Source organism: Panthera leo, chromosome B2 (assembly GCF_018350215.1).
Source record: "Panthera leo isolate Ple1 chromosome B2, P.leo_Ple1_pat1.1, whole genome shotgun sequence".
In the NCBI taxonomy this organism is placed as follows: Eukaryota; Metazoa; Chordata; class Mammalia; order Carnivora; family Felidae; genus Panthera; species Panthera leo.
The window spans coordinates 116,877,904-116,903,782 of NC_056683.1; the positions used below are offsets into that span (position 1 = coordinate 116,877,904).

At 40.4% G+C, this 25,879-nt stretch overlaps 1 protein-coding gene across 7 annotated transcripts in view; it reads left to right on the plus strand.

The window, feature by feature from the left end:
- The window catches only part of L3MBTL3 (L3MBTL histone methyl-lysine binding protein 3), a 129,332-nt gene that overhangs the window by 84,756 nt on the left and 18,697 nt on the right, over positions 1-25,879 (plus strand). For all 7 annotated transcript variants that reach the window (XM_042939796.1, XM_042939801.1, XM_042939803.1 and 4 more), the window contains 2 exons: positions 8,916-9,065; positions 21,773-21,852. In XM_042939796.1, the coding sequence (XP_042795730.1) occupies positions 8,916-9,065; positions 21,773-21,852 (230 nt within the window). The remainder of the gene's footprint in view (positions 1-8,915; positions 9,066-21,772; positions 21,853-25,879) is intronic.

Here is a 25,879-nt window from a genome sequence, read left to right on the forward strand (position 1 = left end):
GGTGGCTCAGTCGGTTAAGCGTCCGACTTCAGCTCAGGTCATGATCTTGGGGTTTGTGTGTTCAAGCCCCGCGTTGGGTTCTGTGCTGACAGCTCAGAGCCTGGAGCCTGCTTCAGATTCTGTGTCTCCCTTTCTCTCTGCCCCTCCCCCACTCACACTCTGTCTCTCTCTCTCTCTCTCTCTCTCTCTCTCAAAAATAAATAAACATTAAAATTAAAAAAAAAAAACTGAGAACAATCTGAGGGTTGATGGGCAGTGGGAAGGAGGAGAGGGTGGGTGATGGGCATTGAGGAGGGCACCTGTTGGGATGAGCACTGGGTGTTGTGTGGAAACCAACTTGAAAATAAATTTCATATAAAAAAAAAAAAGTCGGATGCTGAACTGACTGAGCCACCCAGGGGTGCCTTTTCCAAATTTTGATGAGGCCACTGTGGCACTGGAGAGACAGCTGGTGTGAGGGGAACAGGGAATGGCACCCAGTCTATCTGTGCTGTTGACCACTGCCCTCTGGCTGCCTCACAAGGCACTGCTCCATGAATTAGTTATAGACCCAACCTTCAAAGAACTCAGGGACTAATGGAAATATGGAAGCTGCACATAATTTAATTTAAACATAAGATACAAAGCAGTAACTAATATTGAACCTTTGTCAAAGGTATCTTTCTACTGCACAACCCCAAGATGTTCATTGGAGTGAAGGTAGTTTGCTCAAATTATGAAGGAAAAGAATAAAGAAGTCTTGAAATTGCATGAAAATTGAGATTACGCTATTGGGGTTCAGTTGAAAATTACAAAAAGAATTGTTTTGGCCTTCTGGGAAGGAAACCCACCTTACAGCAATGTCCATCATCTCTTTAGTAGTGCTTTAGGTCTGAGCAGAGAGGTTTGCTGTCACGGCAGGGTCTTTGGTGACAATCCTGTCCCCTGCCTGATGGGCTGGCGCTCATTATGGCCACCTTTTCCCAACTGTGCCACTGACCTCTGGTGGTTCCTCAGCTGGGCCACAGCCATTTCACAAAGTTTAAGTGATTATGTTTGGAGCATTTCTTCAGAGATATGCAGTATTGTATTTGTTAAAAGAAGGGGGAAATTACAAGGAGAATCATGGAAGATTTTTATGGAGAAATGTGGCAATGAAACCTTTCAGTGGGGCACCTGGGTGGCTCAGTCAGTTAAGCATTCGACTCTTGATATCCATTCCGGTCATGACCTCACAGTTGTGAGATACAGCCCCACATCGGGCTCTGCACTGAGTGTGGAGCCTGTTTGGGATTCTCTCTCTCCCTCTCTCTGGCCCTCCCCAACTTGCACTCTGTCTCAAAAGAAAACAATCAACATTAAAGAAAAAGAAACCTTTCAGTGGAATTGGAACTAGTCCTTCTTCCACTCAAAGAAGTAGACCTCATGGCTTCAAAGACATGTATTGATCAAGAAGCAGTGTTTGTTTCTGTGCCATACGGAGGGCACAGCTAGCAGTTCTGTGGGTGAGTCCAGGCCAGAGTTATTGGTTGACAAGAGCCTCGGGATGCCGTTCAAAGCACCCAACAGCCGTTGTCAGGTCCTGCTGCATCGTCTCTTCCATTTTTCTTGGCCCTTTCAGCTGGCTCTCGTGAGTCTCCCTGACTGTGCTGTCCGGTTTACAACACTCAGAGCTCTGTATGTGGAAGGATATTAATCCTTCACAGGCACAGCCGGTTTTCCATTTCATTAGTAGACTGTGGAAGAGCTGCAACATCATGGATATTCTTTGAAAGGTTCATTTCACTGGCACTTATTTTTGTCCTTGCTGAGAATGCTGTGTTTAGGAAAACATAATGAGAAAATTCTCTTTGGATTAATTTACTGAGAAACTACATAAATCAAAACATGCATTCTTTGCTTCGATAACAAGGAAAGTTGCTCTTTTAGTGAGAATAATCCATTTTATGAACACGTAAGCAAAAGGCTATGTTTTGACTAGCAGTTGTTGTTTGCCTCTCTGAAAAATTATAATAGTTGAATTTGATGTAAGAGGTGTTAGAAATAGAACATGTGTCTCGGCAGTGAAATTTGAGAGTGTTATGTTTTCAGATGTTGAAATGTAAATAATCAGTGAGTGAGTTGAATGTGGACATTATTCTTATCTCCAGGGATATTCAGTAGTCGGATTGCTTACTCCTGTCTCTAGCAAGGGAGCATTAATCTGGGTTTTATCATGGTGTTTCCCTTTGGTGATTCATTCATTTGGGCTACTGAAAGGTCAAAGAATGGGAAGTGATGAAAAGAGAACTAACGTTATATGAAAGTAGATATTCTGCATATCTAGTGCCTTCAGAAGTAAATCTTTTCTCCATAAGATTTGATCTTGGAGAAAATAAACAAGAAAAAAAAATGGAGAGTATTTCCAACAGCTTCTAAAAGGTACTGGTAAAGTCCATGGAAAGTTTTAAAAGTTAGTACCTTTGGACACACACCTGCACACTCTAAACAGCATATTATTTCAGCATCCATCCATCCATGCATCGAACATACACTTACTGAGTGCCTGCTTCGAGTCAGTGCTCAGTTAGGTGATGGGCTGCACAGAGGGAGGGTCCCTACCTCTAAGGAGGCCAGTCTGGTGTAAACAGATTTTTGTAGAGGTGTGAGTGGAGTAGCACCCTTTTCCTGTAGGAAGCGGAGAGCCTTCACAAATGAGTCGTGTTACAGAGCTCTTAATGTTGTGGTTTATTTTTGCTGATGCACGTTTACGTCGTAGGGGTTAAGTGTTACTCCTCCTTTTTGAGTAATCGTAACAGGTGAGGTTCATGGAGGACTTCCTGTGTTCCCGGCTGCATGCCACACTTACCTGCGTGATCTCACTAAATCCTCACAGCAGCTCTGTGAAGCAGGTACTCTTGTCATCTCTGGTTTACAAGTGAAGACACAGGTTTGGAATCATTACGTGCACGCCCAAGGGTCAGACAGTGGCAGAACCAGGATTCAACCCAGGATTGTGTGGCTCTTAAGTCTCTACTTGTAACTCCTGGACTCTCGCGTAAAGCACAGTGGCCTGATAGAGCCTGCCTCGTGTTTTTTACAGGTTTTCGTCATGACAGAGTGTGACAATGACTATGCGATCATTTAGAAAACCACAGGTGTTGGGGCGCCTGGGTGGCTCAGTCGGTTGAGCGTCCGACTTCAGCTCAGGTCACGATCTCACGGTCCGTGAGTTTGAGCCCCGTGTCGGGCTCTGGGCTGATGGGTCAGAGCCTGGAGCCTGCTTCCGATTCTGTGTCTCCCTCTCTCTCTGGCCTTCCCCCGTTCATGCTCTGTCTCTCTCTGTCTCAAAAATAAATAAATGTTAAAAAAATAAAAATAAAAAAGAAAACCACAGGTGTTACCTAATTGTTTAAATAAACGTATTCACAATGAAAAGGATTTTAAAGGTGACGTGGGGAGCAGTGAAGAAGACAGTCCTTCCACCTTTCCTAATAAGCTGGACCCGTCTTTCCTGGGAAAAACTGCCTCCTTAGAGGGGCTGGTGGGATATTTGTATGTAGAGCTGACAGGGAATTGTTTGCTAATAGAACAGGGTGTACTCTAATACAATTCGTATGGTAGATAGTTGTGTGATCCTACGTGAATCTCTTCCTCTGCTCCCTGAGGAACTATGTAATGCTAAAGAGTTGCGTGTATATGTATACATGTGTGTGCCCATGTATACGTGACATATGCTGCTTAGTACATGAGAAACTGGAGATGATTAGAAGCCTGGTGGGAACCCACTGTCTCCACAGAAGTTTGATCGGCACTGGTGAGTTGTGAAGTTACTGGCTTTTAAAACTGTATGAACTTTGTAAATGTAAGAACACGGAAACTGGCCAAGAGGTTAAGTATTGGCAGAATACATACTAGCTAGAGGACAGCAGCATCTGGCTAGAAGATGGTACTGAGATGGCTCGGATTGTCACAGATTAAAGATAAGGACATTCTTTGCTGTTGCAAGGTACTATCTGCCCCCATCCAGTGTGGCAGGGGACAGCCAGAGTTCAACATCTGACTCTGCCAAGAGCCGATGGACTGACACTGAGCAAGTTCCCTTTGTTAAGCTCCGTTTCTACATCTGCAAAACGATCATTAGACGAGGAGCAGCTTCCTGGGGTTGTGGGAGATAAGTGAGAAAGTGCAAGAAAAGCGCCTAGCGTGTGTGTGATGTGCTCGAGCCGCGGAAATTGCTGCTGTTAGCATCCTCATTTTACGAGTGAGAAGACGGAGCCTCACAAGTTGTGCTTACTCATCAGCCAGGAGTGGATGGAGCAGCAGAGCATGTTTAGACCAGGTTCCTGATTTCTGTCCAGGGCACTGGTCACCCCTCTGGTTGGTCATCCCCTATCCCTGGAGCACACTTCATTTGCGTTTTGTGGCATCCCCCCACCCACCTTGTTTTTTATCTTCTCCCACTTTGGGAACCCACTGGCTTCCCCCTTTATCCCATAGCAGGTGTAAGAATGCTAGGTGTATGAACCCACTTTACTTCTCTCAGGGTTCGAGAGAAGAGAGGGTGTTAATGTAAAATCGATAACTGATAGATCCTGCCTTGATAGATCCTCCTGACCCATTAGTAAATCCCTGTGTGGAGGGCTGCGATCACTTCCTCTACTTCAAGTTGAGAGTTTCGAATTCCTCTCTGGCCCTAAAAATCAAAACAGGCAGATTATGTAGGCAGTAAGTCTTCTCCTGGTCTGCAGTCTTGCCAGTCTGTGAGCTGTCCAAGTTTATCTGTGGGGATCTCAGAGAAAGAGAGAGAGAGAGAGAGAGAGAGAGAGAGAGAGAGAGAGAGAGAGAGATTCTTCCTTCACTTATTCAGCAGATAGGTAAAGGGGCTGCTCTCCTGGATCTTACATTCCAAGACTTGTCAACTATGACTCTAGTCTAGTCTGTAGTTGGGGACGTAGCCCATCTAAGAATACCATGGATCTTCCCAGTGTGGGAGCGGGCGGGGTTAAGAACAGGACTCTCATTTTCCTCACTTTCTTCGTATCTGATAAAACCTTACGGTAGATGTACAGATAGATATTCAGTAATTGGAAAGCCAGGTGCTTCACTGTGAGGGAAACATGACAGTTGCAGGATTCTAGGGATAGCAGTATACTGTTTGTTTGCCAAAAGAACTCAAAAGATTTGTATGTGGATTTTTTCCCGCTGTCACAAAATGCTAAGAAGACAAATTTGCAATAAAAATACACAATGTGAAGAAAAAAGAATAGAACAGAGTTAAAGATGACAATGTGAGGCTTGGCTACTATGTTTCCTTTGTCGGGAACAGAGGTTTGAGAATAGCGGGAGCAGCTGGCTGTATTTCTTATCTTTTTTCTTCAGAAGAAGGGAGTTCATTGAAGATGATGAATTTGGTTTTAAATTTTTTTTTACGTTTTTATTTATTTTTGAGACAGAGAGAGACAGAGTACGAGCAGGGGAGGGGCAGAGAGAGAGGGAGACACAGAATCCGAAGCAGGTTCCAGGCTCTGAACTGTCAGCACAGAATCCGACGCGGGGCTCGAACTCACGGACTGCGAGATCACGACCTGAGCTGAAGTCGGACGCTTAACCGACTGAGCCACCCAGGGGCCCCAATGATGAATTTGGTTTTAAATGTATTTATTATGAGGCGACCCTGGGACGTTTACATTTGGCCTGAAATCTGTTAAGAGTTTTATTTTTTTTTATGTTCTGTTTTGCCTGAAATCAAGGTAAAAGTAAGGCAGGGCTCCCCCTCCCTCAGGGGAGCCTCGGGGAACAGGGCTTCTCCCCTTCTTCAGGCCTGTGGCAGTTACAGTGTGGACAGAAAACCCGAAATGTCCCTGAGCGGAGGCTGTCACCTGGGTCTTCCATCAGGACGAGTGATGGGAAGGCAGATCACACCTGCTGTGGAATTGGGGGTTGGGCGGGACATAGAAAACGGCTGAGCGTCTGCGGAGAGAGTGAGGGCCTCAGTCCCAGCAGCCCCATCGTGTGCAGACTGTGTCTGGGAGCAAGTGCTGGCTGGACCTTCCTTCCTGGGCAGGCCTGACGGCCCAGCCTTCCCGTGAGCGGTCTGATGCCCTTGCAGTAACTTCACCTCGGCTCAGCGTAGGCAGAATCGGTTTTTGTCGCTTGTGTCCATAAACACGACTACACACAATCCCACAAAGGGGTCCATGAAGTACTCGAAGGATTATTGTTCAAAGAGACGTTGGTTGGAGCTGGATTTTCCTTCCCATCACTTCTAGATGAATAAAAATGAGTTACAGTCGTGTGCCCATGCTGAGTAAGACGAATGAAATAGTACGCTTATCTTATTGAGCTACTAAGCACCATGTCTACTTGATTGTTTAATAAACCTGCCACAATTCTTGATCTCGTCCCCAAATCTGCCTCTGTCCTCGTCATTCTCATCTCAGGGGGGAAGAAAAAGAAAAGAAAAGGCGTTCCTGTTTCCATCCAGTTCCTCAAGCCAAAAACCTAAAGGCCATTCTTAAATCCTTGTTTGAGGTCATTCCCTACTTCCCATCTACACACGGGCTCCCTTGAAGGGATCGCAGAGGTACCATGACTGGCCCCTTTGCCTCTGTTTCAGCCACCAAATCGAAGTCACCATGATATCTTCACTCTTACATCACTTTTCTTGCTCCGATTCTGGCCCCTTGAAATCTTCTCTCCACAAAGCATCCTGAGGGATTGTTCTGAACTGTACATCAAATCCTATCATTTCCTCATTTGAAGGTCCTCCAGTGGCTTCACCTCAAACTTAAACTAAGCATCGGAACTCCTGACCAGGGCCTACCGGGCCCTACACAATACTTCCCTTGCCTGCCACGAGTGCGTGCCCTCCCTTTGCTCACACACTTGGCCATCGCTGGTCTCCCCCCAGGCAGGCCAAGCTCTCCCTGTGTTGGCATTACCCTTGCTGTTTCCTAGAATGCTCTTCCTCTGTGTTGACAGAGCAGGCTTCTTCCTGACCTTGAAGGCACCACTCAAAGGCTGCTGCTTCACAGAGCCCCTTCCTCCTGTACAGCCCTGTGACCCCTGTGACAGCCCCATGTTCTTTCTTCGGTCATACTCAGTGGCGTTTGTCACTGTGTAAAGTTGTCTGCTTTATATCTGCAATTGTGTAGTGCCCAACTTCCCCTAGAATATCAGCGACAGGAGAGCAGAGATCTTGTCATTGTATTTTCCGTTGTGATTCCAGTGCCTACAAAGATAATTAGCACTTAATAGATACTTGATAAATACTTGTTGAACAAATTAATGAAATAATTAAAGACAAGCCACCTAAGCATTTTAAGCCTTAGTTTGTCTCATGAGAAGCCCTCCTCATAGGGTGTCGTGAAAATTAAGTAAAACACTGAACGGAATGTACTTAGCACAGTGCTTGATATATAGTAAGTGCTCCATAAATATTACTAGTTATTTTTTTATTGTTGGGTTAGCACTATATACATTTTTGTCAACACGTAAGCATATGTTATTTATTTTTGTCTTTTGCATAGGTATCAGTGTAGCAGAATGTTTAGTTAAATAAAATTAAGATTGTATTTTAGCTTTCAAGATACCTGTGGTAGGTTTCATAGGCCATTATCAGAATCAGGAGCATTTTCAAACTCTTCCCTCCTTCTCCTAGGAGAGTGTATCTGGTTCTCTTGGTGGAAATAGACATACATAGTTTAAATTTTTTCCCTGGGTGATTATCACCTGGAGAGAAGAAAAGAACATATAAGACACTAGAATAATTTATCCAAGATCCAAACCACTTATAGATACAAGGAGACTCCCTAAAAAACAGAGGGGCAGGATGGGCATTTAGTTGGAGGGGTTCATTATGTATTGGAGGCCTGAGATTCAGAGGTTGCCCAGTTGTTCTGAAGATGGAAAGCTGAAGCCTAGGCAGAGGATTATACTGACTTAATGTTGATTTAACAATTAGTGACCTAGATTTCCTTTGCTTGAATAACAGAAATGATCCCCACATGGGACCTGAGAGACCAACCATGAGTCCAGGGGTCACTGATAGAAGGGAAGTGAGATAGATGGGTCATTATCCAAGTTGGTATCTGGTCTCCTTTCCTATCAGAAACAGGATTGACTACAGATAAATATATGTATTGCTTAGCATATCAAGTGTACGTCTGGGCTTGGAGACAGGAACGGGGGGAATCTCCTTCCTTTGGAGGCCAACAGGAAATGAAATGAAGGAATTGAAATGGCCTATGGTGACCCTGAGCCTGAAGGATCACTTTAGGAAGCAGATCTGCTCCATCTGTCCATCAGTCTTTCTCTGTCCTACCTCTGACACCAACCCTCCTATGATGTCTTAAGCATTTCTCCCCCGGGGCTGATTGTTCCTACAGATACACACAGGCTCTGCCCTTGGACCGTATACAGACAGAATCCTTCAGTGATCATTGCACAGTTTCAAAGATTTCATCAGGTTGTGTTCTGAACATCTAGTGCAAAGACATATTTTCTATCAGAATAGACTTAAATTATGTCTCAGAGATAAAATATTTCATACACTAGGGACACCTGGTGGCTTAGGTGGTTACGTGTCCAACTCTTGATTTCAGCTCAGGTCATGATCTCACAGTTTGTGAGTTTGAGCTGCACATTGGGCTCCTTGTTGACAGCAAAGAACCTGCTTGAGATTCTTTCTCTCTCCTTCTCACTCTCTCCGCCCCTCCCCCACTTGTGGCCTCTCCTCTGTCTGTCTCTCTCTCTTTCTCTTTCTCTCTTTCTCAAAATAAATAAATAAACCTTAATAGAAACAAAAATAATCACAATGTATGTTTAATTCTACATATATACATATGTAAACATAACAGTTAAGTTTTAGAGTTTTATATTCTGTAGCCTGTCACTTTAATTAAAGTATGCTCTAATGGATGTTCTAAGAATGTGCTTTTCTTTTAATATTTTAGTGCTGCCAACTGTCCCTATTCAGAAATCAATTTGAATAAAGACCGAATTTTCCCAGACCGCTTAAGTGGTGAGATGCCTCCGGCTAGTCCATCATTTCCAAGAAATAAAAGGGCAGACACAAATGAAATCTCTTCATCTCCTGAAATCAGGTAATTAAAGTGATAATATTAGTGATGTTTAGAAGTACTCTGGTTGAAAGAGGTTTTCTATCTCAGATGCTGTGTATTCTATGGTTATCTTTTCTTGGGCATTATTGAAAATGCATTTCATTTCATGTAAAATGGTGGAGAAAGTGGTTGGACTTAAAAAAAAAAATGGAGAGTTTATACAAGCATATGTAAATCAGACAGGCTTTCTTATTTATTCATCTTTTAGTCACACTTTGGGGGTGTTAGAAGTTTAGAAATTCCAGTCATTTTACTACATGCCAGTTCATGTTTCTGAATGAACTGATCAGTATATAGAGCCATCCTTTATGAGGAAGATGTCCGATTTTTTGTGAAAAATGGGTGTTCTTTTTCATGCCCATGCCAAGTACTTGCATATATGTTATTGCTTTTAATTATTAAGATGTTAATTGTAGTACAGTTGACCCTTGAATGACATGAGGGTTAGGGGCACTGACCCCTTCCCCCTCACAGTTGAAAATCCAAGTATAACCTTTGAGTCCCAAAGAAACAACTACTAATAGCCTACTGTTTACTGTTGACCAAAAGCCTAGCCAGTTATGTAAGCAGTTCATTAACATGTATTTCATGTTATATGTATTAAATACGGTATGCTTACAATAAACTAAGCTAGAGAAAAGAAAATGTTAATAAGAAAATCATAAATAAGAGAAAATACATTTACAGTAGTGTATGTATATTTATTGTAAAAAAAACCACGTATAAGTGGACCTGCTTAGTTCAAACCCATGTTGTTAAAGGGTCAACTGTATAAGCTCAGGCATTTAGTTTTGATTTCACTTGTCGAGTTGAGTTAGTATGTTTTAAGCTCTAAGTAAGGTCTGTGCCCTTACATTAACTGAGGACACTACTTAAAAAAAACAAAGCAGATTAGTGGAAAGATATGCCTTAGTACTTAGGTTTTGGAAGTTTCTTTTATGGAGTATTTTAAAACCTAAGGCTACGTAGTTTTTTATTGAAATATTTTGTAACTTCCATTCTTATAGATGATAGATATAGGTGGACATTTTAATTAATAAATCTGATTCTAAATTCACAGCAATGCTGTTGGAGTAATGGCATTTCAAGTCTCAGTATTCTTAGAGAAAGCAATTTTATCCTCTGAATGGCGGTGGGGGGAGCTAATTAATTAATAACAAGAAGAGGATTTTTTGTTTTTACCCTTAAATCCATGACTAATGAAACATAAACTCATTTTACCCAACCCAGCACTCCAAAGTGAGATCATATCATATATAAGGAACTTTAAGACAAATAAAGTACTAATTCATATAGTAATAAGTACAGATACAGAGTTCATTGATTCTGACTCACAAAGTGGTAAAAGTACCTAGTGTTTAGATTTCAGAAGCTAAGGTAATGTTTAAAATATCAGGAGAATACTCCGAAGTGCCAGCAGGCCTAGCTCACAGGCTTTTCGCTGACCGACTGGGCTCCAGGCCAGATTCCTAGGACCAGAGTCTCCTCCCAGCAGAATCTTCCTGGGTTGGTTTTCTGGGGTCTTTTTCTAACTCAGAAGTCACGTCGAAACCATCAAAGTAGATCTGACCATTCCACCGACCTGTCTTGTGTGAGGTGTGCTCATGGTTCTTCATGGAATCACCTGAGGCGTTTTTAGTTTTCTGTATGACCTATGACACATTTCGTATCTAAATATTCTTCCATGTCATGGATTTTTAACCCATACTGTCTTTTGAGTCTGCGAATTCTGACCTGCCATTACTTTGTGTGAATGAACACTTACACTTACGTGTGTTCAGATTAATTTCTTTAGGTTGTCTGCTTTCGTTGTTGGGTGCCAGGATGTGGTAAATGAGTGTTCCATTACTCATGATTTTAGAGACTTTGTTCAGATTTCTTCATGTCTTTCTCCTCCCAGATTTACTATTTTTGCTTTATTTTTTTCATAAGTAGAAGTGACCTGAGAGATTGGATTAGTTACATCCAGTCAAAGGAAACGTGAGGGACACAATCAAAATGGCCCCTTAGGTTTTGAGGTGAACATTTTGACCAAGATTTTCTTCTCACTGTATTTTTTACGCAGAAGTGTTTTTAAGAGATGCTTGCAGACATTTTGATATTTCAACCTAAATGCTTCATTATGCATGTTTGAAAAAACAACATGTTTCAAAATAACACAGACTTATTTACTTGTTTAAATTTTTAAATTTCTTCTTTAAAATTCTTGAAAAAATTGGCTTCAGATTATTTTGGTTTTTCCTACTGCAGGCAGTCACTAGTTCTCCCAGCAATCAGAATGGCACTTGGTATTTTAGATACAAATGATCATGAGATGGCAACATATAGTAGGTGTTAATAACAGAAAAGTTGTTAACAAAAAGTGTATCTCGTGGCTTGAGGGTGGTTGATTTAAGATAGAATTAACAGGGTAAAAGTTAGCTGGCTTCTCGGCTGTAAGTGAATCTGTATGAACATATTTAATATATTTTTTTTCATTTTAAAAGTAAATATAAAGTTTTTGGATTATGATTTCTTTAACCTGGATTTAGGGATGAAACAGTGAGCTGTGCAATGCTAAGAACTAGTAAGTAGTTCTAGTAAGTACTAATAAGTACTAGTAAGTAGTAAGCCCTTCAGTAAATGTTAGTTTGTATTCATGTTGCAAGAAGAATAGGTTACTTAACTTGTTGCACGGTATAAGAACTGTAAAAGAGTAAAAGAAAGGCTGGCCATTTCTTTGACATTCTTAGGTTAAACTTTGAATACGGCATTCAAGACGATTCTCTTAATACCAGGTTATGTTCTCTCTTCTTTTTTATTTATTTATTTATTTATTTATTTATTTATTTATTTATTTATTTTAACGTTTATTTTTTTTTTTTGAGACAGAGAAAGACAGAGCATGAATGGGGGAGGGTCAGAGAGAGGGAGACACAGAATCTGAAACAGGCTCCAGGCTCTGAGCTGTCAGCACAGAGCCCGACGCGGGGCTCGAACTCACGGACTGTGAGATCATGACCTGAGCCGAAGTTGGCCGCTTAACCGACTGAGCCACCCAGGCGCCCCTGTTCTCTCTTCTTTTCCCATATTCGTCGCTCACATGGATGGAACTTTTTATTCAGGTTTTAACACATTTTCTTTGCATCCTTTGTAATAATTCACTAAATTTGGTAGCCAGACTGCACTGTATTTTTTCTTTTAAATGCACTTTGGCCCAGCGGGAGACCGTTTGCATGCCTAGAAGATGACCCTGAGACAAAGATTCGGTTGCATGTGGTTTATTTGGGAAATGAGGCAGACATCAGGAGGGGAGTGAGGAAGTGAGATGGAGAAAGGAAGACGGCCGGTGAAAGCCTTGTCGTCTCACCGATGACGGCTTGGAGACAGCAGGAACGCGGGCCTGCTGCGAACACTCTGGGCGTCCGTGTAAAGCACACATCGAGTCTTCCCAGCATAGGGATGGAGGAGCTGAGCTATTTAAGCCCTGGTTACCTCCAGCCGCAGAGTGAGGCTGCCGGGGGAGGGAGCACACGGTGATTCCCCCAGCACGACTGTCCTGACAGCATCTGCTCCGCCATTCCTTTCACCCGTTTCGGATGCCAGAGGGTCACCAGAATGAGTGCTCTGCTGGCATTGCTTTTGATCTGGAAGCTGACATAACAAGGCCAGATAAATTAACAATGTGAGGAACATGTGTTCCTTTCGTGCAATAACCTTTATTATTTATTTATTTATTTATTTATTTATTTATTTATTTAGGGGTGAGTGCAAGTGGGGGTGGGAGAGAGGATCTGCAGCAGGCTCTTGGCTGACAGGCTGACAGCAGTGAACCCGATGTGGGGCTCGAACTCATGAACTGCAAGATCATGACCTGAGCCAAAGTTGGATGCTCAACCCCCTGAGCCACCCAGGTGCCCTGTAACTGTTATTTTAAGGGCTGTTTCACAGGCTGTCTGCTCAGGCTGGGCCCATAGATGACTCGTTCCACAGCAGTAGCTCCTAGACTTTGCATCAGATTCCCAGAGGCCTCCTCAGAATTCAGATTTGGGAGCCCAGGTCAGCCCATGAAGAATCTTCCGGGCTAGAGCCTAAGAGTCTACATTTAAAACAATTCTTTGGAAGTCTGTCTCCCTGCTTGACACTTTCAGTGACTTCCCATTACTCCTGAAACTGAGACCCTAATTCTGAACGTGGCCTGCAAGGTCCTGTGTTGTCTGGCCCGTGCCCAGCTCTCCAGCCTTCTCTCTGCCAGGCTCCTTTTTAAACTTAATGCTTCAACCACCTTGGTTCTCAGACATCCTTTCTCTCTGCCTAGAGTCTCCGTGCCTGCCATCTCCTAGCTGGTCTCTCGTTTTGCAGGCTTCAGGTTCACTGTCATTTCCTCAGGGAAGCTTTGTCTGCTCTTCTAGAGTAGTTCACGTTCCTCATCACATACCTTCACAGCACACATCCCGATGCTGTAGACAGTTTGTGTCGATACTTCTGAGTCTGCGTGCTTTGCTTGACAGTAAGCTCCACAAGGGCAGAGTCCACGTCTTCTCTGGTCCTGAGATATCCTCAGCACCAAGCACGCCACCTGGCACACAGTAAGGACGCAGGGTGACCTTGAATCATCCACCAGCCTTCAAAGGAGACCTATCAGTTGTATGACCTAAAAGGCAATAGCTGTGTAATGTTTTTTGTTCTGGTAAAACACCTGCATTCTCAACTTCGTTGGATTCCCGCACCAGATTTCTGTGGGCTGATTATTAAATGATGAGATGAGTCCCCCAAATACATACTGGCACTCTTTTACGAATGAGGCAGTGCTTCCAACACTGTTGTCGTTTTAACTCCTACCTCACGTAGAAAATACCACAGAAGTGACGACGCTTTTATGTGGCGCACCAAGGGAGTGAACGGGGCTGCCTCTGGATGACCAGAGGGTGGCCTTGGCTTCTGGGAGGGCTACAGGGAACTTGTAGAACTCAGAGCACTTGTTCTCAGGGATTCATGGTATCCGAGCTGGGAAGCTCTGCCCCACGTTAAGATGGCATCACCTTGAGTCCTTTTGTAGGCACGCTGAATATTTAGGCCCGTTTTCCTGTAGCAGTTGGTCAAATGGATGGTTGGGTTATGAGTGCATTCCCAGCGTGGAGAGTCTGCAGGCCTTTTCAGTTGTATGTTGGTTCATCAGAAGTGTGAGGAGTGTGTTGTGCCTCGTGTTTTCAGTGGGAAGAGGTTTTCCTCGCTGCGGGGGCCGGGGGGCGGGCAGCAGCTCAGCTCTGCCCTCACAGCACTCCTGGCAGCCAGATGGTGAGGCAGGGGCCTCCCAGTCCATGGCGGACCTTGCCTGAGGACTGGTAACCGCAACCTGCACGTCTACCGCTCGGTAAAAGTATGTGTACATCTCTCCGGATCTTCGTAAAACCTATGGGTTTCAAACTTCGTTTTGCATCAGAATCATCAGATGTTTGTTAAAATGCAGCTTTCGAATGATCACCTCTAGAGATACTAATTCAGGAAATGTAAGGTGCGTCCCAGTTCATTTTTAACACGCACACCCAGGAGATGGGTGCAAGTGATCGATATACTAGGTTTTGAGAATTATTACTGAATATAAACACCTTTCTCTGGAGTAATAATTCAGCATGTTGCCAATTGGGGAACATCGGCATCTATCCCACATGGCTTATTCTCATGAAATCTGTTCTGCAGCTGCTTGTAATTGCCTTTCTAAATTAGGTGCTATCTCTATTAAAAATCATGGAATGTTTCAAGCTCCCGTGTTGTTTAAGCCTGCTTAGACATAACCCCAGAAACATAATAAAGCATGCTTTAAATATCTGCCAAATGCTTGTGTTACCTTGCAAGGCAAATGCCTATCGCTAACCTAAATCCCAGGAAAAATTTCAGTCTGTTCAGTTCATTATAGGCCATTAAAATGGGTTCTCAAATTGTAGGACCAGCGTTTCTACTCAGAATTACATTGAGCAGTTGCAGGAGTTGCAACTGTTAATCTGATTTCTGTTTCGAGGCTGAATCAGGTTTACGAGTCATGCCAAGAGCTAGTCTGTCACTGAGGAGCACTTCGTTATACAGACGGGAAAACAAGCTGACATAAACGTGAGACAATAAGCATATAAAAATCTCTTTACTTTGCAGAACTGCAAGATCAAGGAGAATAGCATCAATTTGGAGCCAAAAGTTCTAAAAGATGACAAATGCCAATTAGGAATCTTTAAGAACTTTGTTTTGCTGAGACTTTCTGAGCCCGAGGGTTTGGCATCAGCAACTGGAGAGAGTCCTTTTGGTGACTTACCATTACCTGGCTACAGAAAGCCTGTTTCCCCTTTCAGTCAGTGGGCTTTACCAGATGTGGAGCAGGAGCTGTGGAAGTTTAAAAGTATTCCAGCTCTTGGACATCTGAGTCAAATCCGTGCAGTTGTGAGTGCGCACCAGAGAGAAGCTCATTTTGGGTTAAAACACTCACAGTTGTTAGTGCCAACCACTGCGATGCCAGGGCAGCCATTCAAAGTGTAAGGTGTATGACTGTGTCATTGTTGTATGCCTGCGAAGTTGCCGGAACAGTAGTGTAACAGGGTCTCATTTTATCTCCTCGAATGGCATTGATTCCTGACTCAGGAAACTCTTTTACATATAGTGGAAAAGCAATGACATCTGTTCTCTTTTCTATGGCAACATGAAAGTAAGGTAGGCTTGCTCTTCCTATAATACAGGGTCTTTATTCCATAATGCTCACCTTACTGGTTAAGGCTTTTCATTTCATAAGAGGACTGATTGATTGATTGATTGATGATTGCTGAATTGTTTTCCAGAGGATTTTTCCTTGGCATTTTGGTAACATCCACTGTATTGACTCGTTCTATTACTTTTCTTCACCAACATATGTTCCTTATGCTAAATAATAATTTAATAGGATTATTATTCAAAATGTTTTATTTTTAGTCATTAGAAAAATAGTAGACCATGTTTACCTCTCTTAGGCCATGTTTATGAAAACACTGTTAAAACAACTGCTAATGTATCATCTCAAAAGGAATGAAGTCTTGCCATTTGCAACTACGTGGATGGAGCTAGAGCGTATTATGCTAAGAGAAATAAGTCAGTCAGAGAAAGACAAATACATGATTTCACTCATTTGTGGAGTTTAAGAAACAAAACAGATGAACATAGGGGAAGGGAAGCAAAAATAAAAACAGAGAGGGAGACAAACTATAAGGGTATCTTAAATACAGAGAAGAAACTGAGGGTTTCTAGCAGGGTATTGGGTGGAAGGATGAGCAGCAAGGAGGGAACTTGTTGGGATGAGCACTGGGTGTTATGTTTAAGTGATGAATCACTAAGTTCTATTCCTGAAATCATGATTACACTGTATATTAACTAACTTGGATTTAAATAAAAGTAAATAAATAAGTTTAAATTAAAAAATAAAAACCACTGCTAATGTATAATCTCAAAAAGAACTTAAATTTATTTATTTATTTATTTATTTATTTTAAATTAATGTTTATTTATTTTTGAGAGAGAGAGACACAGAGTGTGAGCAGGAGAGGGTCAGAGAGAGAGGGAGACACAGAATCTGAAGCAGGCTCTAGGCTCTGAGCTGTCAGCACAGAGCCCCATGTGGGGCTAGAACTCACAAACCACAAGATCATGACCTGAGCCAAAGTTGGGTGCTTAACTGACTGAGCCACCCAGGCATCCCAAAAGGAACTTGATTTTAAAGACTATTTGGGGCACTTGGGTGGCTCAGCTCAGTCAGTTAAGTGTCCAGCTCTTGATTTCGGCTCAGGTCATATCTCTGGCTCAGGTCATGATCTTACCATTTGTGATGACAGTGTGGAGCCTGCTTGGGATTCTGTCTCCCTCTTTCTCTGCCCCTACACCCCCCCCCCCCCTCAAATAAAGAAACCTAAAGTAAAATAAAGACTCTTTATTCAAATCTTAACCATAGACATGAAAGTTTTAATCCCGCTGGTTTTATTTGCCACCTTTTCTGAGTTGAAGATGATAACCTCTTTGTCCTGAAGCTGTGCACGCACACATGCTTCTTCAATTGTAGGAGGCATTTGGAGACCATTCAAGTACTCTTAGGAGTCCTCTAAAGTATAAACCCTAAGATTCTCTTTCTCTGATTTTTTTACCTGTGAGTGACCTCGGTCCAGAAATTTAAAAAAAGCAGACGAATGCTGGGGGCATGCAAAGAGACCTCCTTTTCACGTCCAAAACAGAAATCCCTACATTTTTTATAGCTCTTGCTACTTTCCTTGTGCCTCCTCTCTTACTGGGGAGTACAGGTACTTTTCAGCTCTAACAAAACCCCTGTGCGACTAAAATAAACTCTGTGGAGAGAGAAGGCGGGGTTATTTCAGGCTAGGAGCCAAACCAGACTCGTGCTGGATTTAGAGAGATAGCTGAAATCCCTGAATTGAAGCAAAATCATCGGTTCACATTTTTTTCAATATTGTTTTTTTTTAACTTACTGGGGACTGACAGGCATAATTGGCTAGGGATTGTTTTTAAATGAAAAATAAACAAACTTGAAAGGCAGCTATTTGCATTCACATGCCATCCTCTTACTGTGTATTTACCCTTCTGATGTTTGTTTTGCTAATATTACTACAAAGCATATTTAGAGTAAGATAGTAAGACAGCTAAAGCATGGCACGTTAATTACAGAGAAAAAGAGGATGCTGACTCATAAAGAACACATTTTTTCACTTGAGTGGATTCCACTGTCTTAATTAAAAGCCTAAAGAGTGTTCTTGAGTAGGGTTTTACCTATGATTGTATTTCAGTTCAAGCTAAAGAAATGTTGAAATATATTGGTTCTCCACAGTTCTAAAATCTCAAGAGAAATTGCTGTATTCCAGGTACTTTTCTAGGTGTTTTGAACCTACGTTAGCTCACTTACTCTTCCTAGCACCTCACGTGGGGTAGGTGCTATTATTACACACCCATTCTACAAAACATAGAACCTCTCTTGGTTGCAGATTACACAACTAACAGTAAATAACAGTAACAGACCTGGATTACAGTCTGTTACTGGATTACTGGATTACTGGATTACTACAGGCCTAAATAGCAGACCTGGATTACAACCCAGGCAGTCTGGCTGCTGTCTGGGTGGTAACTGTTACTCTAAAAGCTAGTTTAAAACTTGAAGCAAACAGGTTACTGAAAGAAAACAAGTGACAGTAGATAATTTTATCACCAAATAGAAGTAATTGGTCAATAGTGGAAGCTGCTGTGTGTGCAGCACTTTCTGTCCATTTATTGAGTCCTTAAAATGCCTATGAGGACAAGGATGGATTTTCCTCATTTTACAGTTGGTGCAGCTGAGAAGTAGGGAAGTTCAGGAACTTGCTAGAGATCGTTTAGAATTAAGTAGCACAGCTAAAATTGCAGCCAAGCCTGTTCACTTCCAAAGACCATACATGTACCCACGCTTTCTCTGTGTTACGATTCACTACCCCCATGCCCAATCAGCTTGTACCTCCTTCCTGAATAAAACTGTTGGCAATAGAAAGTGTTGATCAAGAGGAGAAAATAGAGGAGTTTTTATGTAGAGCAAAACAGTGGTATTAAAATACAGCATAAAAATATTTTTGGTCGTCTTTTTTTTGAAGAAAATCTGTCAAGAAGCATATCTTGTACCACATTCCAGAGAGTATTATGGTGTTATCACAGAGCGTGGATGTTCTGCTGTGGAAGTACTTTGTCCATAATTGGAAGACCTGTACAGCTAGCATAACTTTGTGCTTAGGAAACTGAATCCTAGATCAAGGATTTCATTTTTGTACAGAGAAAGAGCTCCATCACAGCACCTAGTCAGTCAGAATTAGCAATGAAAATCCTAACCTTGTAGGAGAGAGAGATACTGGTTGCCCAATTGAGAAACCAATTTTTTATTTTAAATAAAATACAAAACAAATAAGAATGAATAAGATTCTTCATGCCTGACATTGTCAATAGGAGACTGATGTACTGTATTCTGGAAAAATGCAAGGGTAGAAACCTTGACTCTACTTCAAGGTAATTGAATTTAATTGTGGATTTTAGTGTCAGTAAGACCTGGTATGATACTTGCTCTACAGATTTGGCATTGACTTCTTTAAGTTTCAGTGGTTATAATGTTAACAGAACCTTCTTACAGTGATTGTTATGAAATATTGGACATAGAAAGAGCTCAGCCAGCCTTTGGTACATAGTATGTTCTTAAAATTTTTCTTATTATTAACTTCTTCATTTCTGGATGTGCTTAATTAGGGTTCTGTTTACTTCAGTGGTTCTATTCATCCATTTATTTTATAATGCTTGTTCTAGTAGACTGCTCAGATGACCCCACTGCCCCACCCCTCCAACTTTCTAGCTACATGAAATATCATGTAGAACTCCCAAGGGACTTTTAGTCATTTTTAATTTTAAGGAATTAGCAGAATCAACATGTTAAGTAGAAATAAAAACATCCAATAAACATTTCTTCTACAGTCCTTTATTTGAACTGTGTTTGGTAAAGATAAATATTCATGTTTATATATTCCCAAGTTTATATAGGTTCAATTCAATGAAATATTATGAGTTAAAGTAGGGAAAATGGAAAGTGAACGTCCTTCTATAATGAAGCAACATAAATAATGTAAGAAAATAGATAGCTTCCATTTTGCTTCTGTTGGGATGGATTATGGCAGATCCAGGCATGAAGAAATATTTTGGGTCAAAGGTCTTATTTTCTTTTTCTCTCTCTGTTCTCTTCTAGAAAATGGTCCTTTTCTTACATTTCATAAGATAAATCATTGGCATTGTATTTGGGCATAAGAATACAACAGAACTTTCTTCATACTTAAGTCTTATAACTTTATTTTAATAAAATTTACTTTAAGGAAAACTGTGCTTTATTGAAACCACAAAAATGTAAAACTGTCATTAGTGGGCAATTCTGATCATGAAAGCTGAAATATTCAGAAAATTCTGAGACTTAATGTTAACCTTTGACCTCAAAGGCTAAAGACAAAGAAGTTTGTCTTTTTTTTTTTTCATTTTTTCCTTTTCACAAACCATTCATTAAAACTTTTAGGAAATCTACAATAATGTAATTGGGATTTTTTTTATTACTTTGAAAACTGCCGATTTTAAACTATACCACTGCACTGTATGATTTTCTTCCTAATAAATATTAATATAGTTATCCACAAACAACTTTTTTCAGTGGTCACAATAGATAGCTAGTGGGATAGATTTATGGACTCAAATAATATTATTTCTAATTTAGCATAAAACCAGTTTAGAAGATCACATAAGCTAATTTAAGCATAGTAAGCTGACTTTGGCATGTTCTAATTACCAAGTATAACTTTAGCACAGTCTTTACAGAGAAAGCAAACTTTTCTATTATCATTTCAGTTAATGTCCTATCTGCAATCATCAGTGGTATACCTCCTCTCCCAACTTTTATGGAATAAGAGCCTCTATGTCTTTTAATTCTATTACTCTTGGAAAAAGATTTGTTTTTATTTTGTAATAACAGTAATTCTTCCCCATTCTCAAATAAGCAGTATTCTTTAGCATTTGTGATAAGTTGTTTTTAGTATGAATTTAGCCAGGGAGTTCAGATCTCAATGAAATTTTACATGTGTCACTGGAAATGATCTTTCTAAGAAGTAGGGAACATGTATTTATTGCAGACTTACAGTGTGTTAGCATCATTGTGTTATCACCGTTCAGCTAGAGAATTAAATTAGTGCCTTTTTAATTAAGACAATACAACTTCTTTATATTTTGTTGGGACATTTGGTTTCATGTGTATTTGCCTTTTTCTTAATTAAAACTTAACAGTAGAAGTATGATCAGGGTCTTTAAGAAACTCAGGATATATTTATAAAGGTAACAACACATAAGAAACAATACGACATAAATATAGAGTATTATAAAGTATGTAAACCAGGTATCATAGCCTAGATAGTTCCAGGAAATTGGAGAGTGGGATATATTTTGAACTCTGAGAATGGAATAGATTAGGTTGAACAATTTCAAATACTTCAAATTTAGCTTTAAAGAAAATAGAGTTAGTTAGTCTGTGCTTAGTTCCCTTTAACGCCATTTTTCTCCCTGACTTAAGGATAAAGCTCTGAATTAAGATTGTAATGATTCCATTCCATTTTACATTATTGTTGGCATGTTTAGATTAGCATCAGGTCATTCCTGGTCAGAAAGAGTCGGAATCAATACAGCCTACACATTTGACCTGATTAAGCCAGGAAAAGCTTCCCAGAATTGAGTTTGATTCTCCTGGGCCAGTCTCAGTCTCAATCCCAAATCCCAGAGCTAAGGTAGTATGTATGCTACTTGGTTAAATGGTAGGGGGTTCAAAATATTTTCTTTCCTTAAATTGTAGTTTTACTGTACAGTAACCAGTGAAACTCTTCATGAAAACATGCCCCAATTTGAAGTTGAATTATTCAGTAGCTACGTTTGCTAACATGTAACATAGTTCACCTTAATACCGTTCTTAGCTTTAAAAATCTCTTTTCAGAACAGTAAATGAAAATTGGTAATGAAGAAAATGGATATTTATAGATGTTATTAGTAGGAGTTACATCTTAGTCGAACTAAAAATCCTTTCTCACAGTAGTGGTAATGTTTGTTTTTAAATTAAGAAAGACAATTGGTGAGATGCAGTGCTGAACACCTATTTTTTTTTTCAGAGACCAGCATCCTGATGATGTCAAAGAAGACTTTGAAGAGAGAACAGAAAGTGAAATGAGGACATCACATGAAGCCAGAGGTAGTAGCCATAATCATCTTGTATTAGGGATGCATATTACTATGAATACTCATCAGAATCTAGTGGAATATAGCAGTCACTTTTATATTAAAGATAAACTTCATTTAGTTGATTTGTTGTGTTATCACAGGCTATAAAAGTTTACTGTTCAGGGTAGACAGTTGACCTTGAACAACACGGGTTTGAACTATGTGGGTCCATGTATACACAGATTTTTTCTTAGTAAATACGGTACAGTCCTGTAAATGTATTTTCTCTTCTTTATGATTTTGTTAATAACATTTTCTTTTCTCTAGATTACTTTACTGTAAGAATATAGTATTAGATACATATAATATACAAACTATGTGTTAATCAACTGGTTAGGTTATTGATAAGGCTTCTAGTCAACAATAGGCTATTAGCGGTTAAATTGTGGGGCAGGGGGAATCAAAAGTTATACACAAATTAAAAAAAAAAGTTATACACAGATTTTTGGCTATCCAGGGGTAAGTGTCCTTAACCCCTGCATTGTTCAAGGGTCAGCTGTTGTATGTAATTTATAATGATATGGATTCATCTGTGATCTGTATTTACAGCTTCTCTCACATATCTGTACAATACATATTATATATAAACTTTGGGTAATACTGCATTTGGTTCTTGTCATATATTTCTATTGGGATTGTTGATGTCATTTGCTTCATATGCTTAAAGCTGATCTTAGAATGTGTATTGAAATCCAAATGGAATTAATATGGTCTTAATCTAATACCACAAAATGAAAAGAAAATCATTGAACAAATATTTTAGGTCGTATTGGAGAAAGTAATTTGTCTTACATCTTTGCTAAAAGGACATAATGATGGCTTAACTAAGTAATGAAATCATAATGACTGTCATAGTATAGATTGTATTTATAATTTACACAGAATTATTATTTTTTATGAGAAAGTGTTAGCCTGACTGTGAGTTTAATGATTGTCCCTGGGGACTTTGCATTTCATGTGTATTTTTGCTTTAGATTATTATGTAAGATTTGAGAATGGCACCTAATGACTGTTTGCCTGCCGTGTCCTCTTCCATAAGTGATGCTTTGATTTCCATGTCTGATTTTTAGAAGGCGGTAATTTGTGATTAATTTAAAAGTTCCATCTCTGCTGTCTTCAGCATGTTCTGGTGTGTTTAATGTAGCCCTATATACAAACCCTACCAACGGCCAGGGTTTGAATCCCTGCCCCGCTACCTGCTAGCTGCGCGATTGTGGACATTTCACTGAAAACCTCTCAGTGCTTCTGCTTTTCTTTTCTTTTTTTTTTTTTTAAACTTTCTCAGCTCATTTATTAGCAAGTCATGATGACCAATCAAAGGTTCCCAACCAAATAGGAGTGCAGTTTGAGTCAGCTAAAAACAAAAAAGTCCAATTCTAAACAAATCTCAGTTGTTTCCATGCATTCACACTCTTAACATTCAAACTCTTCCTGTGCTTATCTCAGAGATGTCTGTCGCGGCACTCCTGCCTGCATCTACCGTCTTCTAGGAGCAGTAGTTTCTGTCTCTCTGGATCCTGGTTCCACCGTTGAGTTTCAGTGAAATCTGCAGTGAAAATCAGTTCAACAGTTTCTTTTTTTTTTTTTTTAATTTATTGTTGGTAATTAACCAATTCAATAAACACATGTAGTCCTTAATTCAAAAAACAGACACTAAGATGGACCCAGGATGAAATATTGGAGCTTAATGACTCTTTCTCACACTTCTTTTTTTTTTTTTTTAATATATGAAATTTATTGTCAAATTGGTTTCCATACAACACCCAGTGCTCATCCCAAAAGATGCCCTCCTCAATACCCATCACCCACCCTCCCGTCCCTCCCACCCCCCATCAACCCTCAGTTTGTTCTCAGTTTTTAACAGTCTCTTATGCTTTGGCTCTCTCCCACTCTAACCTCTTTTTTTTTTTTCCTTCCTCTCCCCCATGGGTTTCTGTTAAGTTTCTCAGGATCCACATAAGAGTGAGACCATATGGTATCTGTCTTTCTCTGTATGGCTTATTTCACTTAGCATCACACTCTCCAGTTCCATCCACGTTGCTACAAAAGGCCATATTTCATTTTTTCTCATTGCCACATAGTATTCCATTGTGTATATAAACCACAATTTCTTTATCCATTCATCAGTTGATGGACATTTAGGCTCTTTCCACAATTTGGCTATTGTTGAGAGTGCTGCTATAAACATTGGGGTACAAGTGCCCCTATGCATCAGTACTCCTGTATCCCTTGGGTAAATTCCTAGCAGTGCTATTGCTGGGTCATAGGGTAGGTCTATTTTTAATTTTCTGAGGAACCTCCACACTGCTTTCCAGAGCGGCTGCACCAATTTGCATTCCCACCAACAGTGCAAGAGGGTTCCCGTTTCTCCACATCCTCTCCAGCATCTATAGTCTCCTGATTTGTTCATTTTGGCCACTCTGACTGGCGTGAGGTGATATCTGAGTGTGGTTTTGATTTGTATTTCCCTGATAAGGAGCGACGTTGAACATCTTTTCATGTGCCTGTTGGCCATCCGGATGTCTTCTTCAGAGAAGTGTCTATTCATGTTTTCTGCCCATTTCTTCACTGGGTTATTTGTTTTTCGGGTGTGGAGTTTGGTGAGCTCTTTATAGATTTTGAATACTAGCCCTTTGTCCGATATGTCATTTGCAAATATCTTTTCCCATTCCGTTGGTTGCCGTTTAGTTTTGTTGGTTGTTTCCTTTGCTGTGCAGAAGCTTTTTATCTTCATAAGGTCCCAGTAATTCACTTTTGCTTTTAATTCCCTTGCCTTTGGGGATGTGTCGAGTAAGAGATTGCTACGGCTGAGGTCAGAGAGGTCTTTTCCTGCTTTCTCCTCTAAGGTTTTGATGGTTTCCTGTCTCACATTCAGGTCCTTTATCCATTTTGTCTTTCTCACTCTTCTATGTGGCCATATTTTTCAAAACATTTTTCTTTTCTTTTCTTTCTTTTCTTCCTTTTCTTTCTTTCTTTCTTTCTTTCTTTCTTTCTTTCTTTCTTTCTTTCTTTCTTTCTTTCTTTCTTCCAATTTACATCCAAGTTAGTTAGCATGTAGTGCAACAATGATTTCAGGAGTAGATTCCTTAATGCCCCTTATCCATATAGCCCATCCCCCCTCCCACAACCCCTCCAGTAACCCTTTGTTTGTTCTCCTTATTTAGAGTCTCTTCTGTTTTGTCCCCCTCCCTGTTTATCTACCCAGAAGGATAATGATGATGGTAACTCCCTCCCACTTGTCATGACAATTAAGTGCATTTGCAACTTGCTTCAAACAGTGCCTGGCACATAGTAAGCACTATGCAAGTATTTGATTATTTTAAATGTTTCTGGCCACTTAGAAAGGAAGAAAAACATTTACTTTGTGAGGGTTGTGTCATCAAGGTATATTGGATTCTGGAACAAAGGTTTGTCTTTCCTTGTGGTTGGTGGTTAGGAGCACAGCCTTAATTACTGTCAGGGCTCCACCACTTACTGGCTGTGTGGCTGGCTCTCTGTTTCACTTTCCTCCTTTGTAAAGTTAATGTAGTAATAGTAGCCACATCATTGGATTGTCATGAGGATTAAATGCATCAGCTGCTGCTGCCGCTGGTAGGAGGGCAATAGTATTGTGATGACTGTTTATTGCATGGAAGTGTCTCATTGAAAATTCAGATAGATTCATAATAGAATCTTAGGCTCTGAACTTTTGGAGAGAGTAATAATTTAATAAGCTCTTCAGTCTCTTCCTAACTTGGTGATTGAATTAACTTTTTATTTGAATTGCTGAGCTGATTTTAATAATTGTTTTTTGGAAAGAGTCTGGAGAATTATTATTCTCTAATAGAGAATTTGGCTCGATTAACATATGATAAGCATGGTGATCTCTCTTTATCTTTTCAAACTTTGTATATTTTCGTCCTGTTTTTCTCTGTTTGAATTGCCTGAGTTTTTCTGTTTTATTCTTTCCAGAAACACTACTAGGGTTCACATATAGCTCTTAATTATTGCTCTCACCT